Source organism: the organism of the source record quoted next, unplaced genomic scaffold (assembly GCF_019419815.1).
Source record: "Pyrus x bretschneideri cultivar Hongxiangsu unplaced genomic scaffold, Pyrus_bretschneideri_v1 Contig10, whole genome shotgun sequence".
NCBI classification, from domain to species: Eukaryota; Viridiplantae; Streptophyta; class Magnoliopsida; order Rosales; family Rosaceae; genus Pyrus; species Pyrus x bretschneideri.
In genome coordinates, this window is record NW_025999391.1 from 3,470,475 (window position 1) to 3,498,040 (window position 27,566).

At 36.1% G+C, this 27,566-nt stretch overlaps 3 protein-coding genes and 1 long non-coding RNA gene across 11 annotated transcripts; 1 reads left to right on the forward strand and 3 right to left on the reverse strand.

Moving 5' to 3' along the window:
* Nucleotides 1-414: 414 nt before the first annotated feature.
* Nucleotides 415-5,494, reverse strand: LOC103926719 (disease resistance protein RUN1-like). Its single transcript, XM_009335536.3, has 6 exons — nt 4,483-5,494; nt 3,100-4,201; nt 2,703-3,005; nt 1,691-2,590; nt 945-1,593; nt 415-792 (listed from the first exon to the last, which is right to left on the reverse strand). Exons 1-6 carry the CDS (start codon nt 4,995-4,997, stop codon nt 554-556), a joined length of 3,708 nt encoding a protein of 1,235 aa, XP_009333811.2. The 5' UTR covers nt 4,998-5,494; the 3' UTR covers nt 415-553.
* A 3,646-nt stretch (nt 5,495-9,140) lies between these two features.
* Nucleotides 9,141-9,742, reverse strand: LOC125480792. The gene is made up of 2 exons (XR_007261057.1): nt 9,482-9,742; nt 9,141-9,207 (listed from the first exon to the last, which is right to left on the reverse strand). It is a non-coding gene; the product is annotated as an uncharacterized LOC125480792 (long non-coding RNA).
* Nucleotides 9,743-15,862: 6,120 nt separating this feature from the next.
* On the forward strand, nt 15,863-20,178 carry LOC103926704 (calcium-dependent protein kinase 26). Of its 3 annotated transcripts, none has more exons than XM_048565832.1 (9): nt 15,863-16,153; nt 16,540-17,431; nt 17,710-17,853; nt 17,944-18,096; nt 18,636-18,751; nt 18,912-19,079; nt 19,212-19,436; nt 19,663-19,829; nt 19,956-20,178. In XM_048565832.1, exons 2-8 carry the CDS (start codon nt 16,657-16,659, stop codon nt 19,795-19,797), a joined length of 1,716 nt encoding a protein of 571 aa, XP_048421789.1. In that variant the 5' UTR covers nt 15,863-16,153; nt 16,540-16,656; the 3' UTR covers nt 19,798-19,829; nt 19,956-20,178. The 3 variants fall into 3 exon arrangements, with proteins under 3 accessions (XP_048421789.1, XP_048421784.1, XP_048421796.1); XM_048565827.1 differs by having other exon boundaries at nt 15,864-16,153; nt 16,584-17,431; XM_048565839.1 differs by lacking the exon at nt 15,863-16,153 and adding an exon at nt 16,278-16,299 and having other exon boundaries at nt 16,584-17,431.
* An 894-nt stretch (nt 20,179-21,072) lies between these two features.
* On the reverse strand, nt 21,073-27,253 carry LOC103933534. 6 transcript variants are annotated; one of them, XM_048565863.1, is made up of 7 exons: nt 26,872-27,252; nt 25,757-26,397; nt 25,179-25,379; nt 24,711-24,813; nt 23,863-23,914; nt 22,944-23,062; nt 21,073-22,119 (listed from the first exon to the last, which is right to left on the reverse strand). In XM_048565863.1, exons 1-4 carry the CDS (start codon nt 27,113-27,115, stop codon nt 24,769-24,771), a joined length of 1,131 nt encoding a protein of 376 aa, XP_048421820.1. In that variant the 5' UTR covers nt 27,116-27,252; the 3' UTR covers nt 21,073-22,119; nt 22,944-23,062; nt 23,863-23,914; nt 24,711-24,768. The 6 variants fall into 6 exon arrangements, with proteins under 6 accessions (XP_048421820.1, XP_048421823.1, XP_048421815.1 ...); XM_048565866.1 differs by having other exon boundaries at nt 23,797-23,914; XM_048565858.1 differs by lacking the exons at nt 23,863-23,914; nt 24,711-24,813 and having other exon boundaries at nt 21,073-21,457; nt 22,017-22,119; nt 26,872-27,253.
* Nucleotides 27,254-27,566: the final 313 nt, after the last annotated feature.

Here is a 27,566-nt window from a genome sequence, read left to right on the forward strand (position 1 = left end):
TGTATTCCATGAGCGAACTAAACATATTGAAGTTGATTGTCACTACGTCAGAAATCAAGTTCAGTCCAAGGTGATCGACACTCACTACACGCGCAGTCATGATCAACTTGCGGATATTTTCACAAAAGGATTACCCTCTGCTGATTTTCAACGTCTTTTGTTCAAGCTTGGATCAATTAATCCCTTTGATCCAGCTTGAGGGGGAGTATTGGAAGAAAGAATGGCAACTAGGGTTAGGTTAGGTTGCATGTTCACCGTACAAAGGATTTTAGGGTGACAGATAGTGTTGTCAATTCCTTTAATTCAAGGGATGTGTCTCTTGTTGTCAATTTCCTCAATTTGTCTTATTTGTCTTGTCAATTCCCTTAATTCAAGGGATGTGTCTTATTTGTTCTTTTTTGTTAGCTTTAGACGTAAATCAAGGAGGGATAGGTAGTCTTGTTTTCTTCCCTCTAGCACATATATATTGTTCTCTTGTACCTGATTGTTTTATGATGAATATACCATTCACAAAATACAATATACTGACACATTATCGAGGCTCTAAGTTACCTCATGCGCCATTGTTACCATCTTCCAGTGACAAACATTTGTGCAACTGAAAGCATCTCAAGAAGAAAGTGGCCATCGTCATTATACTCAGTACCACTTTCCAACCTCTGTCTGCACCATTGCTATCGATACTATTGCTATTGCTACTGCTGCTCTCCTCATGTTCTACAAGCGTGCATTCACTTTCCCGATCTTCTTCTTGCTCTATCAGGTGAATTTTAAGTCCCAAAGATCCATGGCCTTCGGACAAAAAAAACAAAAGATCAATGGCCTTACAAATAATAATTAAAAAAACTTGTGAACATCTATCTACCTGATAAAGATCAATGGTTTCATAGCTGGAGTGAATTACACACACACACACACACACAGAGGACATACGAACCACACACCTGTTATTTCATTACTGTTGTGCTTGAACCAAACATAACTAAGCACATCCCTTCTTTCTAATACTGGATTATGGCAGAGAAGGTATGCTCCTGATGATCCTGGCAGCAGATAATGTGACAAATCTCCGGCAATGACACGTGGATAAAAAGGATTATCTGTGGTGAAATTTTCTTGGGCGGTGACTGTCACTTGCTCGTAGTACACAACCTGGACACCAAACTCCTTTACCTGAAACTCATCATATATCATATATGATGATGTTAATACTGAAACAGTCAGCTCATCACCACCTTCCAATTTATTCCCAAATTTCCAATGGCTTAACCATATCACATCTTGATCATCACTTGGCATTCCGAATAATGCTGGCCCGTAGATCCACTGCAGACCTTTACTCTTATTTCTAACTTCTGTCATTATTGTATAACATAAACCTTTCATATTTTTTACTCTGATGTTAGGAGATTCATGGCTTTTGGATTTTTCATAGACAGAGAAGATGTTCAAGCCTCGGATCCGGCAATAGGGAAGTACAGGCACAGTAAAAGATATTGAGGGCCCTTTACTTTTATGGCTAAATGAGTCATATTGAGGAACCTCATAATTCCCAGGAAGAAATGTGCTGAATATTCCAAATTCATGCAGTCCCTATACATGCCATGGAAATGTATAAAAATTAGTCAGAGTACTCTTGCGGGCATACAGTATTATGATCGGAATGAGAGAGATGTAGAGAGAAACAAACCTGGATGGGAAGACGCTTTTCTATCCATCTGTGGAACCGCGCGGGTATCTTGTACTTCATAATGGATTTTGTTGAATATTTCAAGTTGCTCAAACCCAAAATGTAGATCATTTCTATATCAACTCTTTCAATAGGCTCCATCTTGTACACTGACTCAAACTCAACTAGCTTATGGTTGCCACGGCATTCGATGGAGCGCATTCTAGAGTACACCTCGCTTAATGATTTAAATGTTACCGTTTCCAACTTTTCACAATCAGCGATTATCAAGTGTCCTACAGTTGGTAGCCTTACAAGCGATTTGAGCCTTTTACAATACTCAAAAGAGAGTCTACGAAGCCCCGCAACACCTCTAATGCAATCTGGTAGGCTATGAATTGGATTACCCCCCAGATTTAAGCTACACAACGCGGATAAGTTTCCAAATTCTCTGGGAAAATCATTGTCACCAAGATTGCAGTTTCTAAGACTCAAGTCCACTAAATTGCTTGGTAGGTAAGAAGCCCAAGTAATTTCTACACTTCGTCTTGGCCACAATGTGACCTCCTCGGTAGCAGTGAGTAACTGATGTATTGGAACACCGTCAGCTTGAAACACTTTCAGAGATTCCATCTTCCTCATGTCTGTGGGAAAAACGCTGAGGCTTGAGCAACCAGATATAATAAGTGTTTCGAGGGAGGTTAGCTTAGAAATATTCTCTGGAAGCTTCTTAATACTTTTGCAATATTCCATATTCAAATGCACAAGTCCCTGTAGGTTTCCAATGGATTCATGGACATCAACCAAGCTTGAACAATCTTTAAGAATCAGCCATTCTAGATTGGGGACCAGAGAAAAGTCCGGGGTTTCGGTGAGGTCATTGGAATGGCTAAGATTTAGAATCTTTAGTGATGGGAGAAACTGTTCAGAAAATTGAAACAAGGTAGAATTATATTTTTACTAATGTGCAACTAATCATTGAAAAACCTAAAAAGAAAAGGGAAATTATAACATAGTGTGAAGAGTAGCAAACCTTTGTTCCCGTCCAGACTTGCCTCATGCTGCTGTAACACATTTCCAGAACAACCAAATTCTTCAAAGAAAAATCAGAGGGTATAGAACCCTTCAAAAATTTATGCCAACACAACCATCTTAAGCTTGTCGGAAATTCTTCATAGGATCCATTGAGTTCTATATAAGTAAGCTGCAGAAGTCTTAATTTGTGCATCATTGAAAACGTACCCGTTTCAAAAACTACCTGATTTGAATTTCTTGTAGAAGAGTATTCTGGGTGGTTTTGCATGTTGAGAGCAAGACCTTGAATTGTTTCCGTTCCCTATTTAACATAGAGAAGAAAGAAAATTGGTTAATTAGCTATGACAGAACCAAAAGAAACATGAACACATATTAGAGGAGCATATGTTTCTTACATTCTTTTCTGCCAATACTGCAAAAGAATCCTTATGATGCCATAATCTACTACGTTCCCCAGGCTCCTTTGATTCCAGACGAACAATTCCTCTTGCCATGTCACGGATCATGTGATGCATCTGCACCATATTATCTCCATCGAGTCTTACCAAATTTCTATCAATGAGATTTTGAATTCCAACAACTGTGAAAAAATCACAGGCATCTAGTATTCTAACGATGATATCTTTCTCCATTCCGATAAAGAAGCAGGCAATATGAAGGAATAAATCTTGGTCATGGCTATCTTGCAAGGACTCATAGCTTATTTTGAGTTTTTTCAAGATTTGACTGTCCGGAATAACTTTCAGTTTGCTTATTGCACTTTCCCATACTGCTATATTCTTTCCTGCCATTGAAGAACCCAAAATTTTAAGTGCTAATGGAAGTCCTCCACAGTGGTGCACAAAGCTTTTTGAAACATCGCTATAGCTTTCAGTGGGATGGTCTTGCCCAAAAGCATGCAAACTGAAGAGCTCTAACGATTCGCTGTTATTCAAAGTTTGACAACTATGAAACTTAACCATATGGTGGTAGGAATTTAACAACCCTGCATTACTTGTTGTAATGATGATTTTACTTCCCGGATAAAATTGATCTTGCATCCTTAGCAGTCCATCTAACTGCTCCATGCAATCTACATCATCGAGGACAAGAAGAACTCTTTTAGAGCAAATAGCATCTTCAATCTTAGCCATTCCTTCACTAATACTATGAATTTTCACTTTCCTCCCATTCAAAATATCATGAAGAAGCTGTTTTTGTATCTGAATCAAGCCATTCGATTTTTCTGAAAAGTCTCGTATGTTCTCTACGAAACTGTGTCTTTCAAATCTTTCAAAATTTGATCCGTAAACAAATTTTGCAATGGTTGTCTTTCCAATTCCGCGCATTCCATGAATTACAAGTATACCAACATCCTTTGATCCATCTTGTAACCATAAGTTGATGTCCTTGACTCGAGACTGGATTCCAACCAGGTTGGAGTCAACACTTATGGGCCTCCTCCTTAGTTTGTCTTCAATCACTTTAACAATTTTCATGATAAACTTGGATTCATGCCTGAAAAATGCAGTGAAATTGAATATTAAAACCTAATCAAATATGCAATGAGCCATGACTTCGATTAATTACAATAATTAAGGCAACAGATATCGAAAGAATATATAGTTTGGAAGTTCAACTTTATATGCATATGTGTGTGTGTGTGTGTCAGAGACTCAGACAATCTCCTAAAATTTTGCTTTTGTACTCCTGTATCGGAGTTTGGAATTTTGACTCAAAAAATACCTGCAATCAAACGTCATAAAATCGACTTAGCTATTTGTAACGAAATTACGTACCCATCTTCTTCATTTTGTAAGACCATCCCTGCCAAATCTGCAGCTTCTGCGAGTGCTTCCCTCCATCCCTTCACCGTGTCAAACGATTGAGTTTTTTGGTGTCTAGCAAATGCTTTTGCAATGCATCCTGTCTGCTTCCTCAAATGGGATGGATCGACATCGTAGAAGACCGGTAAGACTACATGGTTGGAGGTCTTTCTGCGTTTGAGGATCATCACAAGCTCATTAAGGCACCATCTTGAGGACGCGTAGTCTTTTGAAAACACAACGACAGAACTTCGTGATTGCTGGATGGCTTTCACGAATTCTAGCTTAATATCTTCCCCTCTCTCAAGTTCATCGTCATCTCGGAAAGTGCGAAAGCTTGCGTTGACAAAGGCTGTGTAGAGGTGATCCGTAAATGTCTTGCGAGTGTCTTCGCCTCTAAAACTCAAGAAAACGTCATAACTACATCGAGAAGTAGAACTGTTGGAATTGGAAGAGGAGGATTCTTGTGTTCCAATTACGAGAGCCATTGAATTCAGAAGAAAGCAACTAAATGTGCCCGGGGAAGATTAGGAAATCACTTCTTGCCTGTTTTCTACATCAGGGGATGCTCAAAATCAATTGATCTTGGGCAGGCAATTATGTCCTACTTGTGATAAATTATCTTCTTTTATTCATTTATCTCGAGCAGTGGACTTTTGATTTTTAATGTTGTTCCGTATTTGACTTGGCATTTCATAATTTGGACTTCTTTTACAAGTTTTGCATTCGTCAGTCTTCTTTGACTTGGCATGGGTGGCCTTTTCAACAGTTGCAATTTTATCACAAGTGGGTAATGGCCAAAGGGACATAAAAACTTCTCCATCCATACATTGATAAAGTGATTCAGATTTGGACGCACACTCATTTTCTCTTTTTGCGCTCATGTGATTGAATAAATTAAAGAAAAATGAAAAGACAAAAATATACACTGGTGTGCAAAATCATAATTTCAATCACTATGCAAGGACTACACGTATTGCAAATGAAAAGAGGGAGCGTCAGAGGGAAAATTTTCTGGGGCATATCCATCCTGGTGAGGGAACAAAATTCTTTACCTAACAACCCTCCCTATATCCACCTTTAGGGTTTGGACATAACTCCAACGTATATAATACGAAACTCGAAATAAAGGACCCCAAAACACTTCAGAGTTTTATTTTATAAGTGCTCATTTTTAGGACAAAAACACTCGTTTAGTTGTATGACCAACTGCGTGTTGATTTAGCATCTCCAATCACTTCAAACTACACGAGCTCTTGTTTATAGAAAGAAACCACCTGTAAAGTTGTATGACCAACTGCATACTGCTTACAAAGCTCAAGACACTTCGTAACTATACAATACTTGTTTTTAGGAAGAAATTAAAGTCTCATGCAATTGTATGAACAATTGCGTGCTACTTCAGAACTACACAAGTACTTATTTTTATGAAGAAACCACCTGCGCAGTTGGTTTTTTTGTGGCCATAAATTAACATGACCTCTAAACACTTCAGAACTACAAAAACACTTGTTTTTAGAATGAAAACACTCATGCAGTTAGATGAACACTTCAGACTTGCACAAGTACTTGTTTTTAGGAAGAAAACACTCGTGCATTTGTATGACCAATTGCATGCTGCTTGCGGACCAAACACTTCGAAACTCTACAAGTACTTGTTTTTAGAAAGAAAACACTCATATAGTTGTATGAACAACTACGAGCTGCTTTAGGATCTTAAAACACCTCATAAATGCAAAAGCACTTGTTTTTAAGAAGAAAACACTTGTGCAATTATATAAACAATTGTGTGATGCTTGCGAACCTCAAAACAATTCAGACTTGTTTTTAAGGAAAAAAAATACTTGTGCATTTGTATGGCCAGCTGCATGCTACTTGCAGACCACCAAACACTTCAGAACTCTACAAGTACTTATTTTTAGAAAGAAAACACATGTGCACTTATATGACCAATTGTGTATTGCTTGCGAACCTCAAAACACTTCGGAGTTGTACAAGTACTTGTTTTTATAAAGAAAACACCCCCACGATTGATATTTTTAGTGTCAAACGTAAGACCAAACGGGTGCTGCTCTAGGACCTCCAAACACTTTAGAACTACACAAGCACTTATTTTATAAAGAAAATACACATGCAGTTATATGACCAACTGCTTGTTGCTTTAGCACCTCCAAGCACTTTAGAACCGCACAACCACTTATTTCCTCCAAGCACTTCAAAACTGCACAGCCACTTATTTTGAGGAAAAAAGACACTCATGCTATGACCAATTGTGTGTTGTTTTAGACTCCAAACATTTTAGAACTGCAAAAGCACTTATTTTTATGAAATAAACACCCGTGTAGTTATATAACCGAGTGTTGCTTGCAAACCTAGAAGAAAACACTCGAACAGTTGGTTTTATAGTAACCATAAATTGACGCAACCTTAAAACACTTCAAAAATTTCAGTGTCAATAACCGTATTACCAACTGTGCGCTGATTTAGAACCTTTGAACACTTAAAAAATGCATAAGCACCGTTTTTGAAAGAAAACACTTGTGCAGTTGTAGACCAATTGCGTGCTATTTTAGGACCTCTGAACACTTCAGAACTGCACAAACACTTGTTTTTTTTCTGAAAGAAAACAATCGGGCAGTTGAATAACCAACCATGTTTTGTTTTAAGACCTCCAAACACTTCAAAACTGCACAAGCACATATTTCTATGAAATAAACATCCATGCAGTATGACCAATTACTTACTGCTTGCAAACTTCAAGACACTTCAGAACTAGTTCTTGTTTTTAGGAAGAAAACATTCGCGCAGTTGGTTTTATAGTAGCCATAAATTGATATAACCTTTAAATATTTGAGATTTTTATTGTCAATAAATGTACGACCAACTGTGTGCTCCTTTAGGATCTCCAAAACTTCAGAAATGCACAAACATTTTTTTAAGAAGGAAACACTCGTGTAATTGTATGACCAACTGCATGGTACTTTAGAACTTCCAAACGTTTCAAAACTGCACAAGCACTTGTTTTTAGCAAGAAAACACTTCCCAGTTGTATGACCACCATTCATTTCTCAATTGTACAAGTACTTGTTTTAAGAAGGAAAACACGTGTAGTTATATGACTAGTTGTGTGTTGCTTGCGAACCTCAAAACGGTTTAGAGTTGTACAAGTACTTGTTTTTAGGATGAGAACGCCCATGCAGTTTTATGACTAACTGTATGCTGCTTTAGAACCTCAAAACACTTCAGAATTGCACAAGCACTTGTTTTTAGAAGGAAAACACTCGTGCAGTTGTATGACCAACTGCGGTATACTTGCAAACCTCAAAACACTTTAGAGTTGTACAAGTACTCGTTTTCAGGAAGAAAACACCCGTGCAGTTGTATGACCAAGTGTGTGCTAAGTTAGGACCTCCAAACACTTCAAAACTGCACAATCACTTACCCTTTTTTTTTTTTTTTTTTTTCAATGATTTTAAATGGCTATTGTTTTCACATATTTGACTAAAAGTAGCACCATTTATTTTTGGAAGTTTTAACGAAAAGCCCGCGGTACTATTCACTTTAACGAAAAACCACATTTTTATACTAAAAAGTCAGATTTGGTACTATTCACTTTATCCTTTATTTTGTCCTTATCATTAAAACTCAAATTTTTCAAGCCTTTTTCGTTAGTTTTCCTTTTATTTTTGTGGAAAAATTCGTATCATTCACAAATTTTTCAGATGCGGGCCTTGTGAGTTGTGGCTTCATTTTACAAACTTGGTACTTGCAACATTTTGTTTTCCTATTTTTATAAGTAATGAAATTTAACAGTGTGAGAATTCGAAGTGTTTTAGGTTGAATTGTTCATAAAAAAAATTAAAATATGTTTAAAAATTAGCTTAAGAAAAGTTAACATAAAAAATAAAATTACTACGTAATCAAATGACTACATAAATAAATATATAGCTCCAGAGTCCAGATAGCGCCCAAGAGTTATATAGTTCCCCGTTGGTAGAGATTTTCTTTTACAGCATCAAAGAGTCGAGCTCTAAAATCGGCTATATCCACACTTTTGCAACCTCATATAAAGCCCTTCATTAGGAATGTTGTAAGCAAGGATAAATTGGTGGATCTTATTTACTTAGTCCAGGGCCGGTCCTGAATTTTTGGGTGCCCAATGCGAAAACTCAAAATGTGCCCTTTTTCAATACGGAAACATATGTTTAAAAAAAATATTTAATTAGCACTGGAACCCAGTTGAAGCTGGAGGGCTAGGCCCTCACAGCCAATTATATTACTTGAGAAAATATATAACGGGGGGACATAGTACCTAAAGCTCGACAATAAAAAATACAATCATATACAACCACTCCTAGCAAAGCTCCTTGAAATTTCAACCTTTAAGAAATAGTATTCTGGCATTTTTTTAAGAAAAATCATCAATTATATCATCATACTCATTTTCATTAACATCTTTCTCTACATAACCACCAATTTCATGATCATGAGACTCCCCAACAACATTTTGTGACTCTTCACCAACATCATTTTCTCTCAAATTTTCAACCGACTCATCCATTATAGAGAAAAATTTATTAAGAGATCCTTTTAAACTTTCGGCAATTTCGTTATCCTTTGCCTGTTTTTTCCTTTGCATATTACCAGAGAGTTGTTTCTTAAAAGACATGGCTTCGATAATTTGTTTGCAAAAATTACCTACACATGATATAACAAAATTTTCCTATCAAAATTATCATTCCAACACATATTATATATTATTAAAACACTAAAACATAGTCTAACATATAAAAATTGATAAATTTGAACCTAAAAATTGGGTTTGAAATGAAATCAAATAATTCAATTAATCAAGAATTCAATTCATCAACAACAACTATTCTATACATCAATTATCATATAATTCTGTCACTTAGCAAAGTTTTATATTAAATTATGAATTGATAATTCAAATTTTACAAAATTAATTTACCTCAAAACTCAAAAGGGTTGGTGGTGAGTGAATGCACTTGCAGCCAAATTCCAATGCCCAATGGTGAATGACTGAATGGTGTTGAGTTGAAGAGGATGGACCTCATGTCTGGCTGCGCGCAGTAGCTTGCAGTTGGTCAGGGTAGGACAGCAAGGCAGTGGGGGAAGTGGGGAATAATAAATCACTCACTTGGTCTTGCGGCCAATGGGATTGAGAGAAAAGAAAAGGAAGTCAGGGTGGGACGGTAGGGCAGTGGGGGAAGTGGGGGAAGTGGGGAACAAGGGAGGGTGGGGAATCGGGAAAGGGTGGATGTATTTGTTGGAAGTTAGGGTATTGGGGACAGAGTGGTCCCTGTAATGATTTTTTTTTTTTTTTTGGCTTTAATGCCCAAAATTTGGGCCCTTTTTTCATCTTTTGTCAAACTTGGACAACCCCTATTTGGGCTCTAGTCTTTTTTTTTATATTTTTTTTTTAATACCTAGTTATTTGCGTTTTTTTCAATCAATATATAGATAAAGAAATCTATAATCGAAACTGTTTATACAACTTCTATCAATATAATTTTTTTCTACATGCATTTGAAAAAGTAACATGATGGGTGCTAATGTTTAGGTGGGCTATTTCAAAGTACCAACGAAGAGTAAAGTGAAGAGTGTTCTTGAAGAGTCAACAAAAATAAAGAGTGATGAGCCATGACATAATGAAATTAACGAGCTAAATAGTCGAAGTCAGAAGTTATAAATTCATTTATGCAAAGCAATTTGGCTAATGTTCCTCTTATATTATGTTTAAGCATAGTTGTTATAACGGCTAGTGTTTGTCAAAGTTTTACACGCTCCTAAGACAAACACTAGACACACTAAGGATAACAAGAATGCTCAAGTTTCTTTTACAAGAACAATAGAACTTTGGTTTTTCAATGAAAAAATGGAAGTGTTAGAAGGCTATTTAGACACTTGGCATGTTTTTAGCAGATCTTGTTGTGCTTATTTTGTTTTTCTGTGACATGGCTCACTTATACTGTCATGCAGACTTTTCACTATAGCCTTCTTGATGTGTGCAGCCCACTGATTCATGCTGAGCTGATTTAAGAAGTGTGTTTGTTGAAAAATCCAACCCTACATTAAAAACTTGAAAAAAAATATATTATTATGTTTATAAATGAATGGTTTCACAGTTCATTATTATATTATAAAATTATATATAATATTGAGTTTTTTTTCTTTCATAAAACCTAGGCTAAATATACAAAATGATCTATGAGATTTGCATAATCAATAGAAATGGTCTTTAAGATTGAAAATCAATAGAAATGGTCCCTGAGATTGTCCATCATCTATGATTTTGATCTTTCTGTTAAAAACTCTTTGGGCAAGTTTCAAAGTTTTGTAACTCAATTGTTCTTAACCAAATTTGACTCTAATATATCAAAATGAAGATAGGAAAGTGTATAACAAGATTATACCTATTTGGAAGCCCAATGGTTGCTGGAGATGACCGGAAAATAGCCTAAAATGTGACTGGTCCGCGGGAAAACTTGCTGGAAACTGAGTAAATTTTAAACGTTCATAACTTCTTCAATACTCAACGAAATAGAGTGATTCAAAAATGAAAATCATACTTCTCGACGAGACGAAGAGAATGGTACCTTTCTCGACGCTAAATCACCGTGGTATGGCCAAAAAAGGCTCGAAAGTGGGTAACTTGAAAATGGTTAGCCAATTTCGAGCCGTTTTGCAGCCAAACCCATGGCAAGTTAGCCGTCAACAAATGTACCATTCTCTTCATTTCGTCAAGAAGTATGATTTTCATTTTTGAATCACTCGATTTCATTGAGTATTGAAGAAGTTATGAACGTTTAAAGTTTACCCAGTTTCTAGCGAGTTTTCCAGTTTTCTCGCGGACCAGTCACCTTTCAGGCTATTTTCCGGCCATCTCCAACAACCATTGGGCTTCCAAATAGGTATAATCTTGTTCTACACTTCCCTATCTTCATTTTGATATATTATGGGTCGAATCTGTTTAAGAAACGATTGAGTTACGAAGTTTTGAAAATTGCCTAAAGAGTTTTTAACAGAAAGACCAAAACCATGGATGGTGGACAATCTCAGGAACCATTTCTATTGATTATGCAAATTTCAAGAACCATTTTGTATATTTAGCCTAAAACCTAACATATGTCGAGTTGTACAAATAATAAATTGAGATAATATTAGTGTGATTAGTAGTAAACTGTTGACCGGACTTTGAGATCTTAAGAACAAGCAGAGATATAGTAGTGAGTTTCCTGGAACCTACATAAAAGCTTAGGTTGCACTTTGATGCATGCAAGCCGTGAGTCTTGGTTGTAAAGTCTACCAACACGGTCTTGACATTTGAGGGACAAATTGAAAATGCATTTTGGTAAAACGAAAGGCAAGATTACAACCAATTCATTTTGTTTATAAAGGGACAACGAGAAAATGCATTTTAGATTTTCAGTCTATTTCCACTAATTATTTTACTCACCCTCACCGTTAGGCTGACACTAATTGCTTGATTAGGATCCTTATGTTCTACTTGGAAACTTTTAATTTAATCGATTTGGCCTTGCTGTTTTATGACGTTAATTTTCTTGTTCAATTTGCTTTAGTTTGATGTTAATTTATTTTGACGTATGTAAACAAATTAACCACTGCATTTGGATCTAATATTAGTAGTACATAAGCTCTTTATACCGAAAACAATTTATATGACACAAATATCGTAATTGTGACATTTCATGTCACTGTATAACGTTATTTATATAAAACAAAACTTAAATATATCGTTATATTATTGATACAAAAACTACAACACTAGTACATTCAGCCCAAAGGCCTTATGTCTAAGAAGACCGTGGAGAAAATGTCATGGACCAATGCATCAACTAAAACAAGTCAAAGACTGATATGGCTGCTAAGCTTGCACAGTGTCCGGTTTGCTCTATGCATCTACTAAGTCAAGTCAAAGAGTCATATATGGGCGGGTTGACTGCAAATTTCTACTACAAATTTTGGGGCCCGCTGCAACCGTAGGTATTCAACTTCTTTCTGCCTGTTTACAGCTGTCGAAGAATAAGATTCATCTGCTCGACGTGAATTTGGACTTGGTCATCGACTTAGCTCGCAAGATCTCAATCCGGTATGTAGATTGTTAGCCCTCTCATTTTCATACTCTTTTGATATTTTTTTATTTGTATAATTATAATTAAATTACGTTAATATTTTATATTTTTATTACTTTTTATTTTATTATTTTTATAAAAATTTAATATAAAATATTATATAATTTAACCGTGATCACACATTACAAAAAGGTATAAGAAAAGTATAAAAATAAGAGGGCAGACAATCCACCTCCATCTTCTTTAGAACTTCTCCTTGCGACAGTAGTTGACGATGGCCTTCGCCGGAGAAGCAGCGGGGTATCTCCGAGAGACGTCGTCAACCTCGTTTTGCAGTGTGGCCTTGAGGTTTCTGCGACGGAGGGCTGCTGCTTGTTATTGATTCCTGGCCGCACGATCTTCTTTTGAAGTATTAAAACATTTGGCTGGATTATTGTGGACCAGTCACCAAACCCACCTTCCCCTCTCATTTTAGATTCCCTCACTCGGGGCGCAGTTTGATGAAGACCAGGGGGCACGTGCACCCTTTTGGTTTTTTTTTTTAATTTTAAAAATACACATTTTAAGTTTTAAGAAATTTGCCAAAATTATCTTTAAAATTTTTTTTTTTTCAATTTTTCTTTGAACAGACAAGTTCAACAAAAGTTAAAAAACATCAACATTTCTCTAATTTAATTCTATCACTCAATTCTCATTCAAGATTACTAAATAATTAAAAAAACGTATATATATTTTAGTAAAACAACACTATTTTTTAAGTTAAATTTAAAATTAGTAATTTTTATCTAACTTCGTCCTTGCCCTCACTTACAAGCTAGCCAACAGAAAATAAAAACTATTGCATTTATAATAGCAAAATAGTTTGGTTTAGTTATATGTTTACCTTTTTAGGGTTCGAAAATTGAGTCTTGAAAAATGGTTAAATGAACGGCAAGCACACCGTCATGGTGGAAGTTCACTAGTTCCGTTTGTTTTGCAAAATTTTCTATAATTTTATCCATCAAATATAGAAGCTCTTTAATCTTCTTTTTTTGATAAAATAATTTCACATGTATTAAAAAAGAAAAAGAAAGCTGTTCATCTATAGTCAAAGGCCCTTTGGTCCCCAATCACACCAAAAAAGAATGATGCGTGTAAATTTGTGTTGGCCTTTTTTGTTGTTTTTATCAAATGGCATTGTATATTAAATTTGGTTTTTTTTTTTTTTTTTTTCGGAAAAGTTGTATATTTTAATTTTGAAGTTTAATAAATCACAAACCATAATGAAGGATAAAATGGTGATCTTGTTTAGTTAATAGAAAATTTCATTTTAATCCTTGGTAAATATGACTTTTTGATTAAAACCATGAGTAAGATCAAAATCTAATTTTAGTCCCTTGATACATTAATAACCTCATTTATTAATTATATTTTGATGTTTTAATTATTTATCTTTTTCTTTCTAATTTTTAATGTATTAATTTTTATTTTCATTTCATTCATCGTAATATATTTTGATGTGAACATTTAGATAAACTAATTTTTGTTATACAAATGTACTTTATCTTCTTCATTTAGGTATATTAAATTCATTATAATATATTTCGGCGCATACATTTAGGTACATGCATTTCGATACAAACATTTAAGTACATTAATTCAATATAATACATTTTCGGTACTAACATTTCGGTGCATACATTTCGGTACACACATTTAGGTATATTAATTTAATATTAATACATTTTAGTGCACATATTTAGGTACATACATTTCGGTACTAGCATTTAAATATATTAGTTCAATATGATATATTTCGGTACTAACATTTAGATACATTAATTGAGTCTTTCAAGTTTGAAGAATGTTAAATAAAATTAATAAATTAAAAAACTTTTTTTTGGTAAAAAAAAATAAATTAAAATTTGTGTATTAATAAATTTAAATATTTAATGGGAGACATTAAATAAAATGCACATTAATTATTTTGAATTAAGGACACATTAGGGACTAAAATCAATATTCAATCTAACACCAGGTTTTTTTTTTAATTTTAATCTTCTTGAAGGATTAAAGTTCAAAAATCCCTTTAGTTGACCACCCTTTCATATATAAAACTTCATCATATTTATAATGGAAAACTAATGAAAATAGCTTGAAAACTTTGAGTTTTAATGATAAGAATAAAATAAAGGGTAAAGTGAATAGCACCAGGATTGACTTTTTAGTGTAAAAATGTGGTTTTTCATTAAAGTGAATAGTACCGTGGGTTTTTCGTTAAAACTATCTATTTTTAATCTATATATAGATTGATATAGGAATCTGTAATTGAAATTGTATGTACAACTTTTATCAACATACCTTTTATTCAAGCATATGAAAAAGCAACATAATGGGTGTTAACATGAAAAGTTCTTAAATATAGTGTTTGGGTGAGGTACCAAGTGAAATGAAGAGGGTTCAAGTTTCAGAGTCGACAGGTTAAGAGTGACGAGATCGAGACAAAATGAAACTAACCAATTAAATAGTCAAAGTCGAAATTTGTAAAGCTACTATATGCAAAGCAATTTAACCAATGCTTATTTCATATCCCGATTAAGTATAGTTGTTATAAGGACGAGACGTTTGACAAAATATTTTTAAAAGTTAAGGCAAGATGAGTAACCGAGACCAATAACAACAACATATTCTGGTTAAGAAGTTTGTCAAAATGTTTCAAAAAGTGCGGAAGAAAAAAAAAAATTCTAAAATCGCCAGTGAAAACGAGCATTTCATAAATCATGATTATCAATCAATCTATACTTCTCCTTTTTTTCATTGAACAACGAAAAAAAAACTGGAGCAACAACGGTCTATAGTTTTGCCTGCCCACAAAAAACAAAACAGTGTAATTTGTCCAGATAATCGAAACACCGCTACTGACCAAAGCTGTCCGTATTTAGCTGCTAGATTTATCTACCCAGAAAAACCAGCTCGAACATCTTGACCAACACTCACCGCGCGTGCTCTCCACGTACCAATCACACTCGCATTCTCGGAACCAATCCCCCCACCCATAATCTCGGAACTCAACACTTTCACAGCGGATCCACCGGTAAATCAAGGTGGTAATTTTTGCATTTTTTAACCCCCGCCCAGTTCCTCGAAACCGCCTATCTATACATTGTCCAGATAAAAATATATGAATAGCAAAAACGCGTTTATAAATTAGCTGTTATGCGGTTTTTTTATTTAATTAAATTATTAAAAAAATAAAAAAGAAGAGAGAGAGAGACTGAGGAGTGAGAGGGGAGGAGAGGTTAGAATAGCTGGTCAGCACTCACCTCCGATGTTTCCCAGTAGCACCATCCTAAAATAACGAAAAAATATATAATTTTGGAAAGCCCCCAACAGCTTTTTGATTGATTTTTTAGATCACCAACATCCAATCTTGCTAATCAACATAATTTATCGCTTTGGAGAGTTGTTTGCATCATTTTCTTCTTCTTCTCCTCCTGCCCCTTTGCTTTGATTCGTTCGACCATCCATTCCTTTCGTCTTTTCAACTGGTAAAGTGTCCCCATCTTCTCTTTCTCTCTCTAAAAAATGTGTCTGCTTTCTTGCTTTAATCTGACCTTTTGTATCTGAATCTTGGGTTTTTTGCTTTTCTGGATGATGGGTTGTTTTGTTTGTGCTTAAAGATTTGATCTTTGTGGTTAGTTGTTAATCTATTGCTGATTTATTTGCAATAATCTTATGAGTTATGGATTTGTATGATGGAAAAAGTAGAGAAAATGAAAAGTGTTTTTCCTTTGGGTGCATGAAAATTTCAATTTCTATACTTTGCTTGCTTTCTGGGTTTGTGATTATAGATTCATACGAATCTGTGGGGCCCATGTTTCTGATCTGCATATTATGATGGTGTGATTTTCTTGGATTTGGTTTTTTGTTTCAGCCATGATTGTTGATTGTTTTATGCACTTTTTGCATGGTGGACAGTGTGAATTGATGAGAAATCAATTGGGTGAGGGAAAGTCTGTTAAGAAGTCCTGAGGGGATTTGTAATTGTTTCATGGGCAACACATGCCGTGGATCTTTCAGAGGGAAATATTTTCAGGGCTCCAACCAGCCCGAAGAGCAATCTGCTTCCATTTCCAAGCGCAACACGTCGTCTGACCATACCAATTCTGATCACTCCTCGTCCAGTTTGAAATCGCAGCACCGCGGTCAGCAAGAATTCTCCAAAGACAGCCCCAAACCCAAAACCAACAATAGTAATCCACCCCTCATTAGTCCCAGCAAAGATAACATCATGAGGAGAAGTGCTGATAACCAAAGTTATTATGTGTTGGGTCACCAGACCGCCAACATTCGTGATCTTTACATGTTGGGTCATAAATTAGGACAGGGACAATTTGGGACTACGTATTTATGCACTGAGATTGCTACTGGCAGTCAGTATGCGTGTAAGTCTATCTCCAAGAGGAAGTTGATCTCGAAGGAGGATGTGGATGATGTTAGGAGGGAGATTCAGATAATGCACCATTTAGCTGGTCACAAGAATATTGTGACAATCAAGGGTGCTTATGAGGATTCACTGTATGTTCACATTGTAATGGAGCTTTGTGGCGGGGGTGAGTTGTTTGATCGCATTATCCAGAGGGGACATTACAGTGAGAGAAAGGCAGCTGAGTTGACACGGATTATTGTTGGTGTTGTTGAAGCTTGCCATTCACTTGGTGTCATGCATAGAGATCTGAAACCTGAAAACTTCTTGTTGGTTAACAAGGACAATGATTTTTCTCTCAAGGCCATTGATTTTGGACTCTCAGTTTTCTTCAAACCAGGTAAACAAACAAAAATAATTTCATTTCGTTTTGTTGATTTTAGCTATGATGTGAGTTTACTTCACTTAATATTGATCAAATAGTAATATGGCATATCTTATATCGTGTTCACGTGGATTTTAGTAGCTGGACTTGCGTTGCCTGTATATAGTAATAAAATTTCATTTATTCTTGTTTATTGCTACTGCCCCTATACAATTATTGAACTGAAATGCATGTAATGTCCTCCTTGTCATTTAGAAACCAATGTTTGTTTAACACTATTACGTCCTTTCCAGGTCAAGTTTTCACTGATGTGGTTGGAAGCCCATATTATGTTGCTCCCGAGGTACTCCTCAAGCATTATGGACCAGAAGCAGACGTGTGGACTGCAGGAGTTATACTGTATATTCTGCTCAGTGGTGTGCCACCATTTTGGGCAGGTAATGGTGGCTTCTTATTTTAATGAAACAGAGATTACTCCATGTTTTCTGCTACTGAATAGTTTTACCTGTTTGGTGATTGGTATACAGAAACCCAGCAGGGGATATTTGATGCGGTCTTGAAGGGATATATAGACTTTGAATCAGAGCCATGGCCTTTAATATCTGAAAGTGCAAAAGACCTAATCCGGAAGATGCTATGTTCTAGGCCTTCAGACCGCTTAACTGCACATGAAGTGCTATGTATGTTTAACCTCTCTTAGCAGTTTAAGTTATTTTAGTACACTATTGCGCACGATTTAGTGCGACCAGAAATAGGTAGCTTATTTGTTAATGGTTCTCCGTTTCTTTTCTTTGGATGGATCATGTCATTACTACTACGTGCACAACATTTGTTGATAAATTATGCCCCGAATTTTGTTAAGCAGCTGGGACACCAAAACATGGTTGTCTAAGCTCAAGCCCTTTTGAGTTTATTTCTGAATTTGAATTTGGCACATTCAATGTTTAAGAGAAACGGCTACTTTTTCTGTAGCGAAATTTTCCATAAAGAAATAAACTTTCAAAGTCTGCCTTGATTTTATCCATTTGAAGTGTATGGTGTGGGAAATTTTGCTTCGTTTTCAAGTCACACCAATTTCTTAAATTTCCTTTTCAATGTGAGGGTTCTCAAATTTTAGGAAATGAACAACCAGAAAGATTCTGTTGAAGTGGAATTAACAATAATTGTCCAGTATATGTTGCACACTTTTTGCTTTTAAGTGATGAATTTTCATTTTTAGGTCACCCTTGGATTTGCGAAAATGGGGTTGCTCCTGATAGAGCACTAGATCCAGCTGTACTTTCTCGTCTCAAAACGTTTTCTGCTATGAACAAGTTAAAGAAGATGGCTTTACGGGTAAGTGCATGGGAGACTGGAACACCTTGTTTGGCATTTCTATCAGATTTAGTATTTTCTTGTAAAGAAAAATTTATACGTGACGTTGACTTTTGGCATGCCCCTTAACTAGAATGCTACAACTTATGCTTAAGGTTTTTTTGGCTTTATGTTATGTCAGGTAATAGCTGAAAGCCTATCTGAGGAGGAGATTGCTGGACTAAGAGAGATGTTTCAGGCTATGGATACTGATAATAGTGGTGCAATAACATTTGACGAACTTAAAGCTGGTTTGCGGAGATACGGCTCTACCATGAAGGATACAGAGATACGCGATCTTATGGATGCGGTAAGATGCTTGTTTCCAAACAGAATCATCTGTAGCTGGCTTGCCTACTAGTCTAATTCTCAATTTTGTGGTTATTTATCTTCAACTTTGTTTATGTTTCACAAAGCTAAGCATTTTTTCGTTCTTTCCCAGGCTGATGTGGACAACAGTGGAACAATTGATTATGGGGAATTTATAGCTGCTACAGTTCATCTTAACAAACTAGAACGTGAAGAACATCTGGTTGCAGCCTTCCGATACTTTGATAAGGATGGAAGTGGTTATATTACGGTTGATGAGCTCCAGCAAGCTTGTACAGAACATCACATGACTGACGTCCTTCTTGAAGATATTATAAAAGAAGTTGATCAGGATAATGTAAGTCGCCAAAATTTCATAAGGGAATTGCATCGTTCTTCAAATACTTGAATCATCTTGATATTGTTAAGCTTATATGAGCAACCAAATATATTTACGACTCTTATGGCCATGTGTTAGATCCCCAAAAATAGTTTGATGGAGCATCATGTATTGTACAATCGTCTTTGTAGATTTAGACTTGTTATTGGTTTTACTCAAAGGTTCAATTATGTCCCGCATGCAGGATGGAAGGATTGACTACGGCGAGTTTGTCGCCATGATGCAAAAGGGCAATGTGAAAGGCAACATGCCAATTGGAAGACGGACTATGAGGAACAGTCTAAATTTGAGCATGAGAGATGCACCAGGAGCTCATTAGCTTCCAACTAAGCACGCCAGCATCATGTAGAGGTATTCTTCCCGGCATATCTATGTATACTGATAACTTCAGTACAGAATATTGTCCCAAACAGATGCTATGCCTTTTTCCTCTACGCTTAACGCTATGCGATTAATCTTGGGATATCCTGTTGGCAGGTTGTACAGAGAAGTCAGAAGAAGAGGAGATTTGGTGGTAGAAGATTGAGAAGCAAATTTGAATTCCTCAACACCAAATAGAGATTCGAATAGGGAGACGTAACATTTTGAGAGTTGGGAGATTTCTGTTGTTTTTTTATTTTGTTTAGTGATGCCCTTTGTATTGCTGTATGATCAAACAATATTTGGACGGTGGGAAGTGTTATTTCAAGATTCTAACTTATTTGTGTGTGGGTGAAGAAGGTAGATAACTCCAGGCTCCCAGCACATAAATTTACTGTCATCGTAGTCTCCAGTACTTATTATACTATTTCATGAGAAGATACAGTTAGAGGTATCCTACAACGTGCATCTAGATGATGATCTTGAATTCATGATGCAATGAATCTATTATCTAAGATGATTTTAGAGAATATTAATAATGATACAGTGCAATTTGTCTGATTTGGTGAAGGTATTCGAGGAATTTAATGCAATTTTCAAGATTTATAGCGACAAATGGACAGACCCAGATTGGATTCCTTTGAACCTGTCTGTCTCTGGAATTTGTCTTCTCCCTCCAATTAACAAATTATACTAACTGAATTTTTATATTGTTTTCTAAAATAAGAGATCCAAAGTTATTTAACTGTTATATCTTTGTTGAAAAAACAAAAATTAAAATTTAATTATTAAAAATTCAGGAATATCCCATAGGGGTGTGATATCCACAGATTCCATTTTACTTCTCACACCCCTTTTTAATTTTCGGTCATTGGATCGAATGAATTGAAAAAGATCAACAAACAGAAATTATCAAAGAGTGTGTGAGAAGTAAAATGGAGTGTATGAATAGCACACCCTTATCCTATACTCTGTAGTACCATAAAGGTGCGTTTGTTGCACTAGACTATCTCGGACTGGACTAGCTTCTAGGACTAAGTTGGATTGGCTTAGACTAAACTAAGCTGGACTGACTTATTAAAGCGTTTGGTACAATATCAGACTAAGAGGCAGGATAATGAAAATAAATCTATTTTAATTTATTTTTTTATTAAGATATTATCAAAATTAATATTATTGGATGAATGAGATTCAATAAAAAAAAATATACCAAATTTAGAAAAGAACTCATGAATACCACAAAAGAAATGTGTATTTGGAATCTCAAAACAAATAAACTGGTTATGCAATATGAAGTTACAACTTGTTTAGGATAATGTTACAAAATTGCATGAAAACCTTTTTTTTTTTAATCTCGTCATACAAAAATTTTCACCATGTAAGGCTTTCAAGCTTGTAACCTAATTTCCTATAGTAATGATGAGTTCCTACTCCCGAATAACAGCAATCTTTTTCGATCTATGCTTCCTGTTTGAAACAATTAGGGGATGGAGTTTGATGAGGCAGAACCTGCTCACAGGGCAAAACTCAAGCCATAAGGCTTTGTCACGAATCAATATGCAAATCAGAGAAACAGCAAGTTCTGGAATGGTGAAATCCTAATGCAATAATCCGGCCTCCTGCAAATTAAAAAGTTACAATCAGACTAACTGGTCAATGGGTGGTAAGTTAAAAGGGTACTGTCAATACAAGAAGTAAGCTTTCCACAAAGATACGAAGATGCAAAATTACTTGGTCTCAGTTTTTAAAATCAGTGGTCAATGGTGGCTGAATACAATCTTACCCAAAATTACAAAGCAATTGTGCGTGATATAATCTTTGCGTGCTTATATTCATGTGCATGATTGCATTCTCAATCCTAAATTGCACAGATGATCATCATTGATATGTCACAAGTAACTAAATAACTAAACTAAACAAAAAAAAACAACTGAGCCAAAACAAACAACTGAACCCAGAGCATCAGACTAGTGCCATTGCAGAGTCATTGCAAAGTACATATACAGACAAACAACTAATTAATTTAGCATCAAATTGTGGACTTGATAGGAAATAGACAAGAGCATCCCATGCTGGGGCACGCAATTCTTTGTCCTTAATATTACTTTTCTAATCAAAATTTGAATGATCATTTTACTTTTCTCATGGGACACCTAATTATCATTTTACTTGGCCCACATTCAGAAGCTCCTTGGATGCTGCCTCCTTCGTGGAGTTAACCATATCATTTTGAGACTGAAGAACTTTAACATGAGAAGCATTGAGCTGCATGGAGTACTCACTGCAACAAACCGATAAAAAAAAAAAGTTACAGCTCACATATGTGGCATTCGTGCACAACTGGAATATATAAACAAAAGGAAAGCCTTCCATCGAACCACCCAAATCTGAACCCCGCAGAAACAGAACTCGTTTTATTTACAATAAGATTTGAACCTCGTTCTACTCAATTCCCTAACTAGTCCAATACCCTTTGAGCTAAGGCTATGAGCTTCATTAAAGTCTAGTTTCTCAAAATCCTAATACAACAAGCACATAATTTTCAGGGTCATTGAAATTCAACAATCATTTCATACACATCTGATCACGACAATAAGTTATCTCAGAATAATTCTGTAATTATGCATCTGATCACGACAATAAGTTATCTCAGAATAAAACTGAGAGCATACAGAATAATCATTTCATACACATCTAATTATGCAAAACTGAGAGCATACAACCATGTTATGAAAAAGAGGGGTCATTCAATCGAAGAGGTTTCCTGCAGCGTCCTCACTTTTTCTCTTAGCTATTTCATCAAACAGTTTAGATGCACACAAATCCTTCTTCACAAACTTACCCACAAGATACCAATTAACCCATCCCAAAATATGATAACATCAAATTTCTAGCAAAACTAAAGCAGGGAATGAAGAAAAAAATCACTTCAACATACAAAAACTTATCAATCAATTCACAAAAGGAAAAATAGCAGATAAATTGAAAACAAATGGGTAGCATGTTTCGTCTTGTGCATCCCATGGAGTTTACAATCGGGACAATCGGGAAAAATAGTAGATAAATTGAAAACAAATGGGTAACATCAAATTTCCAGCGACTTACTTAGCAGGCAATCATCCCCAGGGAGTTTACAATCGGGACAACAACCATCAAATGCCATCCTACAAATCCCACATGTTTCGTCTTGTGCATCCCATGTCCATGAAGCGACAGCATGCCACCTGCAGGTCCAAAGGGATAAGAGTTAGAGCTCCAAAGTAGATGAAATAAAACATATCCCAGAAAAAAAAGGGCACATCAAATTTACACTTGACACATTCACACATGCAGCAATTGATTATTTCCAATTGATTAATGAGCATAAGAGATAGAAAAGAGGTAAAAAAAACATACTCTGTTTAAAATCCGCAGCAGATATTCGCAAAGAGAGAAGGGTCAAGAGAAAACAGTTACGATAAAATGCATAATACGTCCATTTCCCATCAAAGATGTTTCAAGTTAAAACAAGATCACCGAGCAAATGGGATTGTCAAATTATGACGATTGTTGTTAAAAAGATAATCGCACCAAATCATAAACAGGGTGAGCATATGCTAGAGATTCGTGACTAACATAAGAGCTGATCTTGTGATCGCCATTCGTAACATTAGACTACAATTAAGGTAGCAAAACTCTACAGCTCATTAACTATTCATAGTTCCAGAGGATGACAAATCATAGAAATTCAATACCGTCAAGCTGAAATTCATTCCACCACGATTAGATGCAACAGTTTGAAGACGGGAAAGAAAAGAGCATTACAAAAGCTATTTCTAAATGGTATAAACTAGTAAATTTGAAAGAAAGAACAAAATCAAAATCATAGGAATTTGAAACTATCAAGCCAAAATTCAGTCTACCATATGATTAAATGCAACAAAGTTAATATCTTGGAATAAAAGGTATAGAAAATTACATGAGCTAGTTGCAAATGGTATATAAACTAGAGTAGTTTGAAAGAAAGAACAGGATAACATAATACGCAAGATGTTGACTTTCATCTTCTCCTCCTGCAACTGCAAAACCCCAAAACCCTACATTTCAGAGCAATGAATTAGAACAAATCCCCAATATTCCCAGAATTTCAGTAATTTCAAATTCGATATTTTGATTAGCTAATTGTAAAACCCCAAATCTACCTACCCAATACAAATTCCTCGATCAAAACTCAAGGGTGATCGCAAACTGAACCCTCTGGGGACTGAAAAGTGTGGCAAATCACTGCAAAAGTTCGATTCTGATTCCGATTCCGGTTCCCATCTCGAATCGAGGTCTTTGTTCATGATTCAGGGTTGGCGACGAGGAGAGAGGGAGAGAACACAAGCAGAGAGGAGAGTAGAGGACACGAGCAGAGAGCGATCAAAGGGATTAGCTAGTCCTATGGTTTGCGACGTCTCTCGCTATGACGGTCTAGCATGGTCCTTAGTCGAGGAGAGTCCGGATTACTCCCACTAAAGCTAGTCTCGTGAAGTAACAAACATGGGACTGGACTAACTATTAGTCTAGTCCAGTCCAACGAGGGCTAGTGAAGGGAAACAAACACACCCTAAACGTCCATATTTAAGGAACCTTGTATGTTTTGTTTACTTCATATCTAATCAAACCTACCATCTTGTTTGTAAATAAGCTTGGAAATCATTTGTACAAAGATTTCAAAGCATGTTGTATACTATGAATTTGAAAAAAAATGACACAAGTTTTCTACATTCATGTGGATGCCTTTATTGCTATACATTAAATCAAAAATATCCCCCCCCCCCCCACCCCACCCCCACAAGAAAAAAAAAAAAAAAAAAAAAAAAAAAACAGGAAGAGAAAAACTTTAGATACATTTCATGAGTCCTATATCTGTGTTTGCATATTGCGAATTTGAGTTAATCCAAAATGTCTATGTGCCCTTCAAAACTGCAGTTTCATTCGCTACTGAGATTTCCTGTAAAAGAAGATGATGAATGATGTCAAAATAAGCATGTCTACACTGTACGCGAGACACTGAATGTTCAGAATTGCAGATTGACTTACGTGACTAAACTCAAAAACAAAAAGGATATGAAGACAAAAACTTATTCGGAGCAAAATAATTCTATTGAAACGGATGAATTTCACCAGGGAAGCTATAAATATGGAAGTAATATCCAAAGATGAATAGATGAACCATCTCTCAGAACCTATTTACGATGATCAAGTCAAATATGTTGGGACAGAATCCTTAGCTGGTTTGTTCTCGTCATTGGATGCTGACATGCTGCACCAAACATTGAAAACCAATAATAAACGAGTCTATACATGCTAACTTGCCTGTGGCGTTGCTGTGCTTGAGAATGTGCATCTTGATGTGATGGCACGTCCATGATCTAACAGCCATCCTACCTCGCTGCAAGTATCACCATCTTTACTTTCTTTTACGGAACACCACAGCCGCTTGGGAAGCAATACGAGACCACTTTCATCTCTCATGGAGCTCTGCTCACCGTTGACTAAAAGTTCTTGAAAAACATTCTGTTCATCAAGTTCACATTATATACTAATTAGACCAGGGAGTTACAAAAAATCTGACAAATAAATGACTATCTACCAAATCAATGGATAGGAGGCCATAACTTCAGAAAATATCAAAGAAAAGATATTAAAGAGTGACACAAAATGATCAATGAAGATTCAATGAAAGAAATATGTCGATGTTTTGTGATGCCCACAGTGACAAAAACAACAAATGAGGTGAATGTACGGAGTGAGCAAAGTGCCTAACTTTTAACCAAACAAAAGAATGTTTTGAACCGCTTCAGCAGACTTAAAAGATATTCAAGCATTTTTGCTTAGGTTAAGCATATCATACAAATATACACACATAACCAAAAGGGGGAGGATCAACTCACATTTTGAGTACCACGGAAATTGGCAACAGCACTGAGACCCCGCCAAGTTCCAACAACTTCTGAAGCTTCCAGTGCAGCCGTACAAGCAAAAGCAGAATCACAGATAGCACATCCACCTAACTGATCCCCATTTCTGAATGGCCCATACCAATTCTCACAGTAAACTCTAATATTCTGCAGCATCATCTTCTCATTCTCTATGCGGATGACCTGAATTATTCTCACCCGAGACTCTTTATCTTGAGGATTGATCAAGCAATACTCCAACTCCTGTAACTTATATGTACCCTTATCCTGAATTGGCAAGACAGACACATAACATCCGCTAGACTGATATGCAAAGGCAAAAACTTCGTTACTCAGACCACCAACATTCTTCTCAAAGACTCTATATCGAGTAGCAGCATCAGCTTCACATCCAACAGTCGGAAGTAGCTCTATATTCTTGTATAAAAGAATGTGCTCATCTGGGTTAGCAAGAGTGGGGCATTGAGTCTGCCAATCGAAAACCTTAACCTCCCACTCCCTGTAAGCTTCAGGCACTACATTCTCGGGAAGTTCTATTGGGTACCCTTCCTTTGTGAAGTCCGCTCCATGGCCATCCCATTCACCGGACACATTTCTGGCAAATTCGGACCATGCTTGAACACGTAAAAGAAATAGATAAAGAGAAATTGAATTATAGTGTACCTTAAATATATTAACTTTTAGATTCTACACTTCAAATAGTTAACATAACGAATGGAAACTTATCCATCATATCTCTTACCCGGTGCCTTCTCTACTATAAATGAAACCGGGTATTAAATAACTGACTTTTTTAGATTGGCAGATTGCAGTTTCTTTGGAAATTAATCAGAAAAGTTATACATTTCATTACTCAATTTCCCATTTATCCTCTTCCAATCGTCTGCTATGCAACCCTAATCCAAAGAACGGAATTTTACACACCAAATCTCTTATCCAACTCTACATTGCTAGGCTGAAAATACTTAATAACATGCAAAGATGCGAACTTTTTTTATGCTACAATAACAATCAGATGATTCAACAGAACCCAAAGAAATCCAGAACTAAATAAGCAGATTTTTGGCAAAAGCGCTTAAAATACTCACCAGGAGCAAACGTGGAAGTGGGATTGAAGCCATTGCTGTGGTCCTCCTCCTGGAGCTGCGGCTTAACATCTGAGACGGCGGTGTTGGGGGAGGAAGAGGCGGCGCTCTGGACAATCGGACCGCTTTGGCGGCGGTTGTGAGGCTGTTGAAATTGGGGGCTGGAGGGCATTTTGGGAGAGGGCAGAGAAGTGCTTAGGCTTAAAGCTGTGGTGTGGGGGATTATGCTGTTTAGAGCCAATGCCATGTGGGTTGGTTTTTTCGTAAATATGGGGTGGATTGTGGTGGCCGTCCGTCTCTCTGCTTTTATCCTCAGCCGCGGGAAAGAGGTGGGGAAGGACAAAGGCGCAGTTTGTGTTGTGGCCTTCTTGTTCTTGGTTGCACAGACTAAGATACGGAATATTCTTTTGAATCTCTTGGCAGGCAGTGAACCAACTGGCGATAATTACTTAGACTGGCCTTCAGCAAAACGATCCGTATTAGGTTATGTATTTCCTGTTAAAAATGCTAAAGAGATTCTTCCAAAATTAACTCTTCGTAGACTATCTGCTGTCTCATATTTTTAATACAATCAACCTTTAAATTTGGCCCTTTTTCCTTTACCAGACGTGAGGTGTCATTTTTTTTAACAATGATAAAATCATTGAGGTCTTATTTTATGTGTACAAAATGACAAGTGGTATTTGATAAAGTGTAAA

Excerpts from the sequence above, each read along its gene's own strand:
- LOC103926719 (XM_009335536.3), bottom strand. The coding sequence starts at position 4,997 with ATGGCTCTCGTAATTGGAACACAAGAATCCTCCTCTTCCAATTCCAAC. Across the intron at positions 4,202-4,482 it reads TTACAAAATGAAGAAGATGG|GCATGAATCCAAGTTTATCA; the intron begins GTACGTAATTTC and ends TGCATTTTTCAG. Across the intron at positions 2,591-2,702 it reads AAGTCTGGACGGGAACAAAG|TTTCTCCCATCACTAAAGAT; the intron begins GTTTGCTACTCT and ends TTTTCTGAACAG.
- LOC103926704 (XM_048565832.1), top strand. The coding sequence starts at position 16,657 with ATGGGCAACACATGCCGTGGATCTTTCAGAGGGAAATATTTTCAGGGC. Across the intron at positions 17,854-17,943 it reads TGTGCCACCATTTTGGGCAG|AAACCCAGCAGGGGATATTT; the intron begins GTAATGGTGGCT and ends ATTGGTATACAG. Across the intron at positions 18,752-18,911 it reads TAAAGAAGATGGCTTTACGG|GTAATAGCTGAAAGCCTATC; the intron begins GTAAGTGCATGG and ends ATGTTATGTCAG.
- LOC103933534 (XM_048565851.1), bottom strand. The coding sequence starts at position 27,115 with ATGGCATTGGCTCTAAACAGCATAATCCCCCACACCACAGCTTTAAGC. Across the intron at positions 26,398-26,871 it reads CACTTCCACGTTTGCTCCTG|CATGGTCCGAATTTGCCAGA; the intron begins GTGAGTATTTTA and ends TACGTGTTCAAG. Across the intron at positions 25,380-25,756 it reads ATTTCCGTGGTACTCAAAAT|AATGTTTTTCAAGAACTTTT; the intron begins GTGAGTTGATCC and ends CTTGATGAACAG.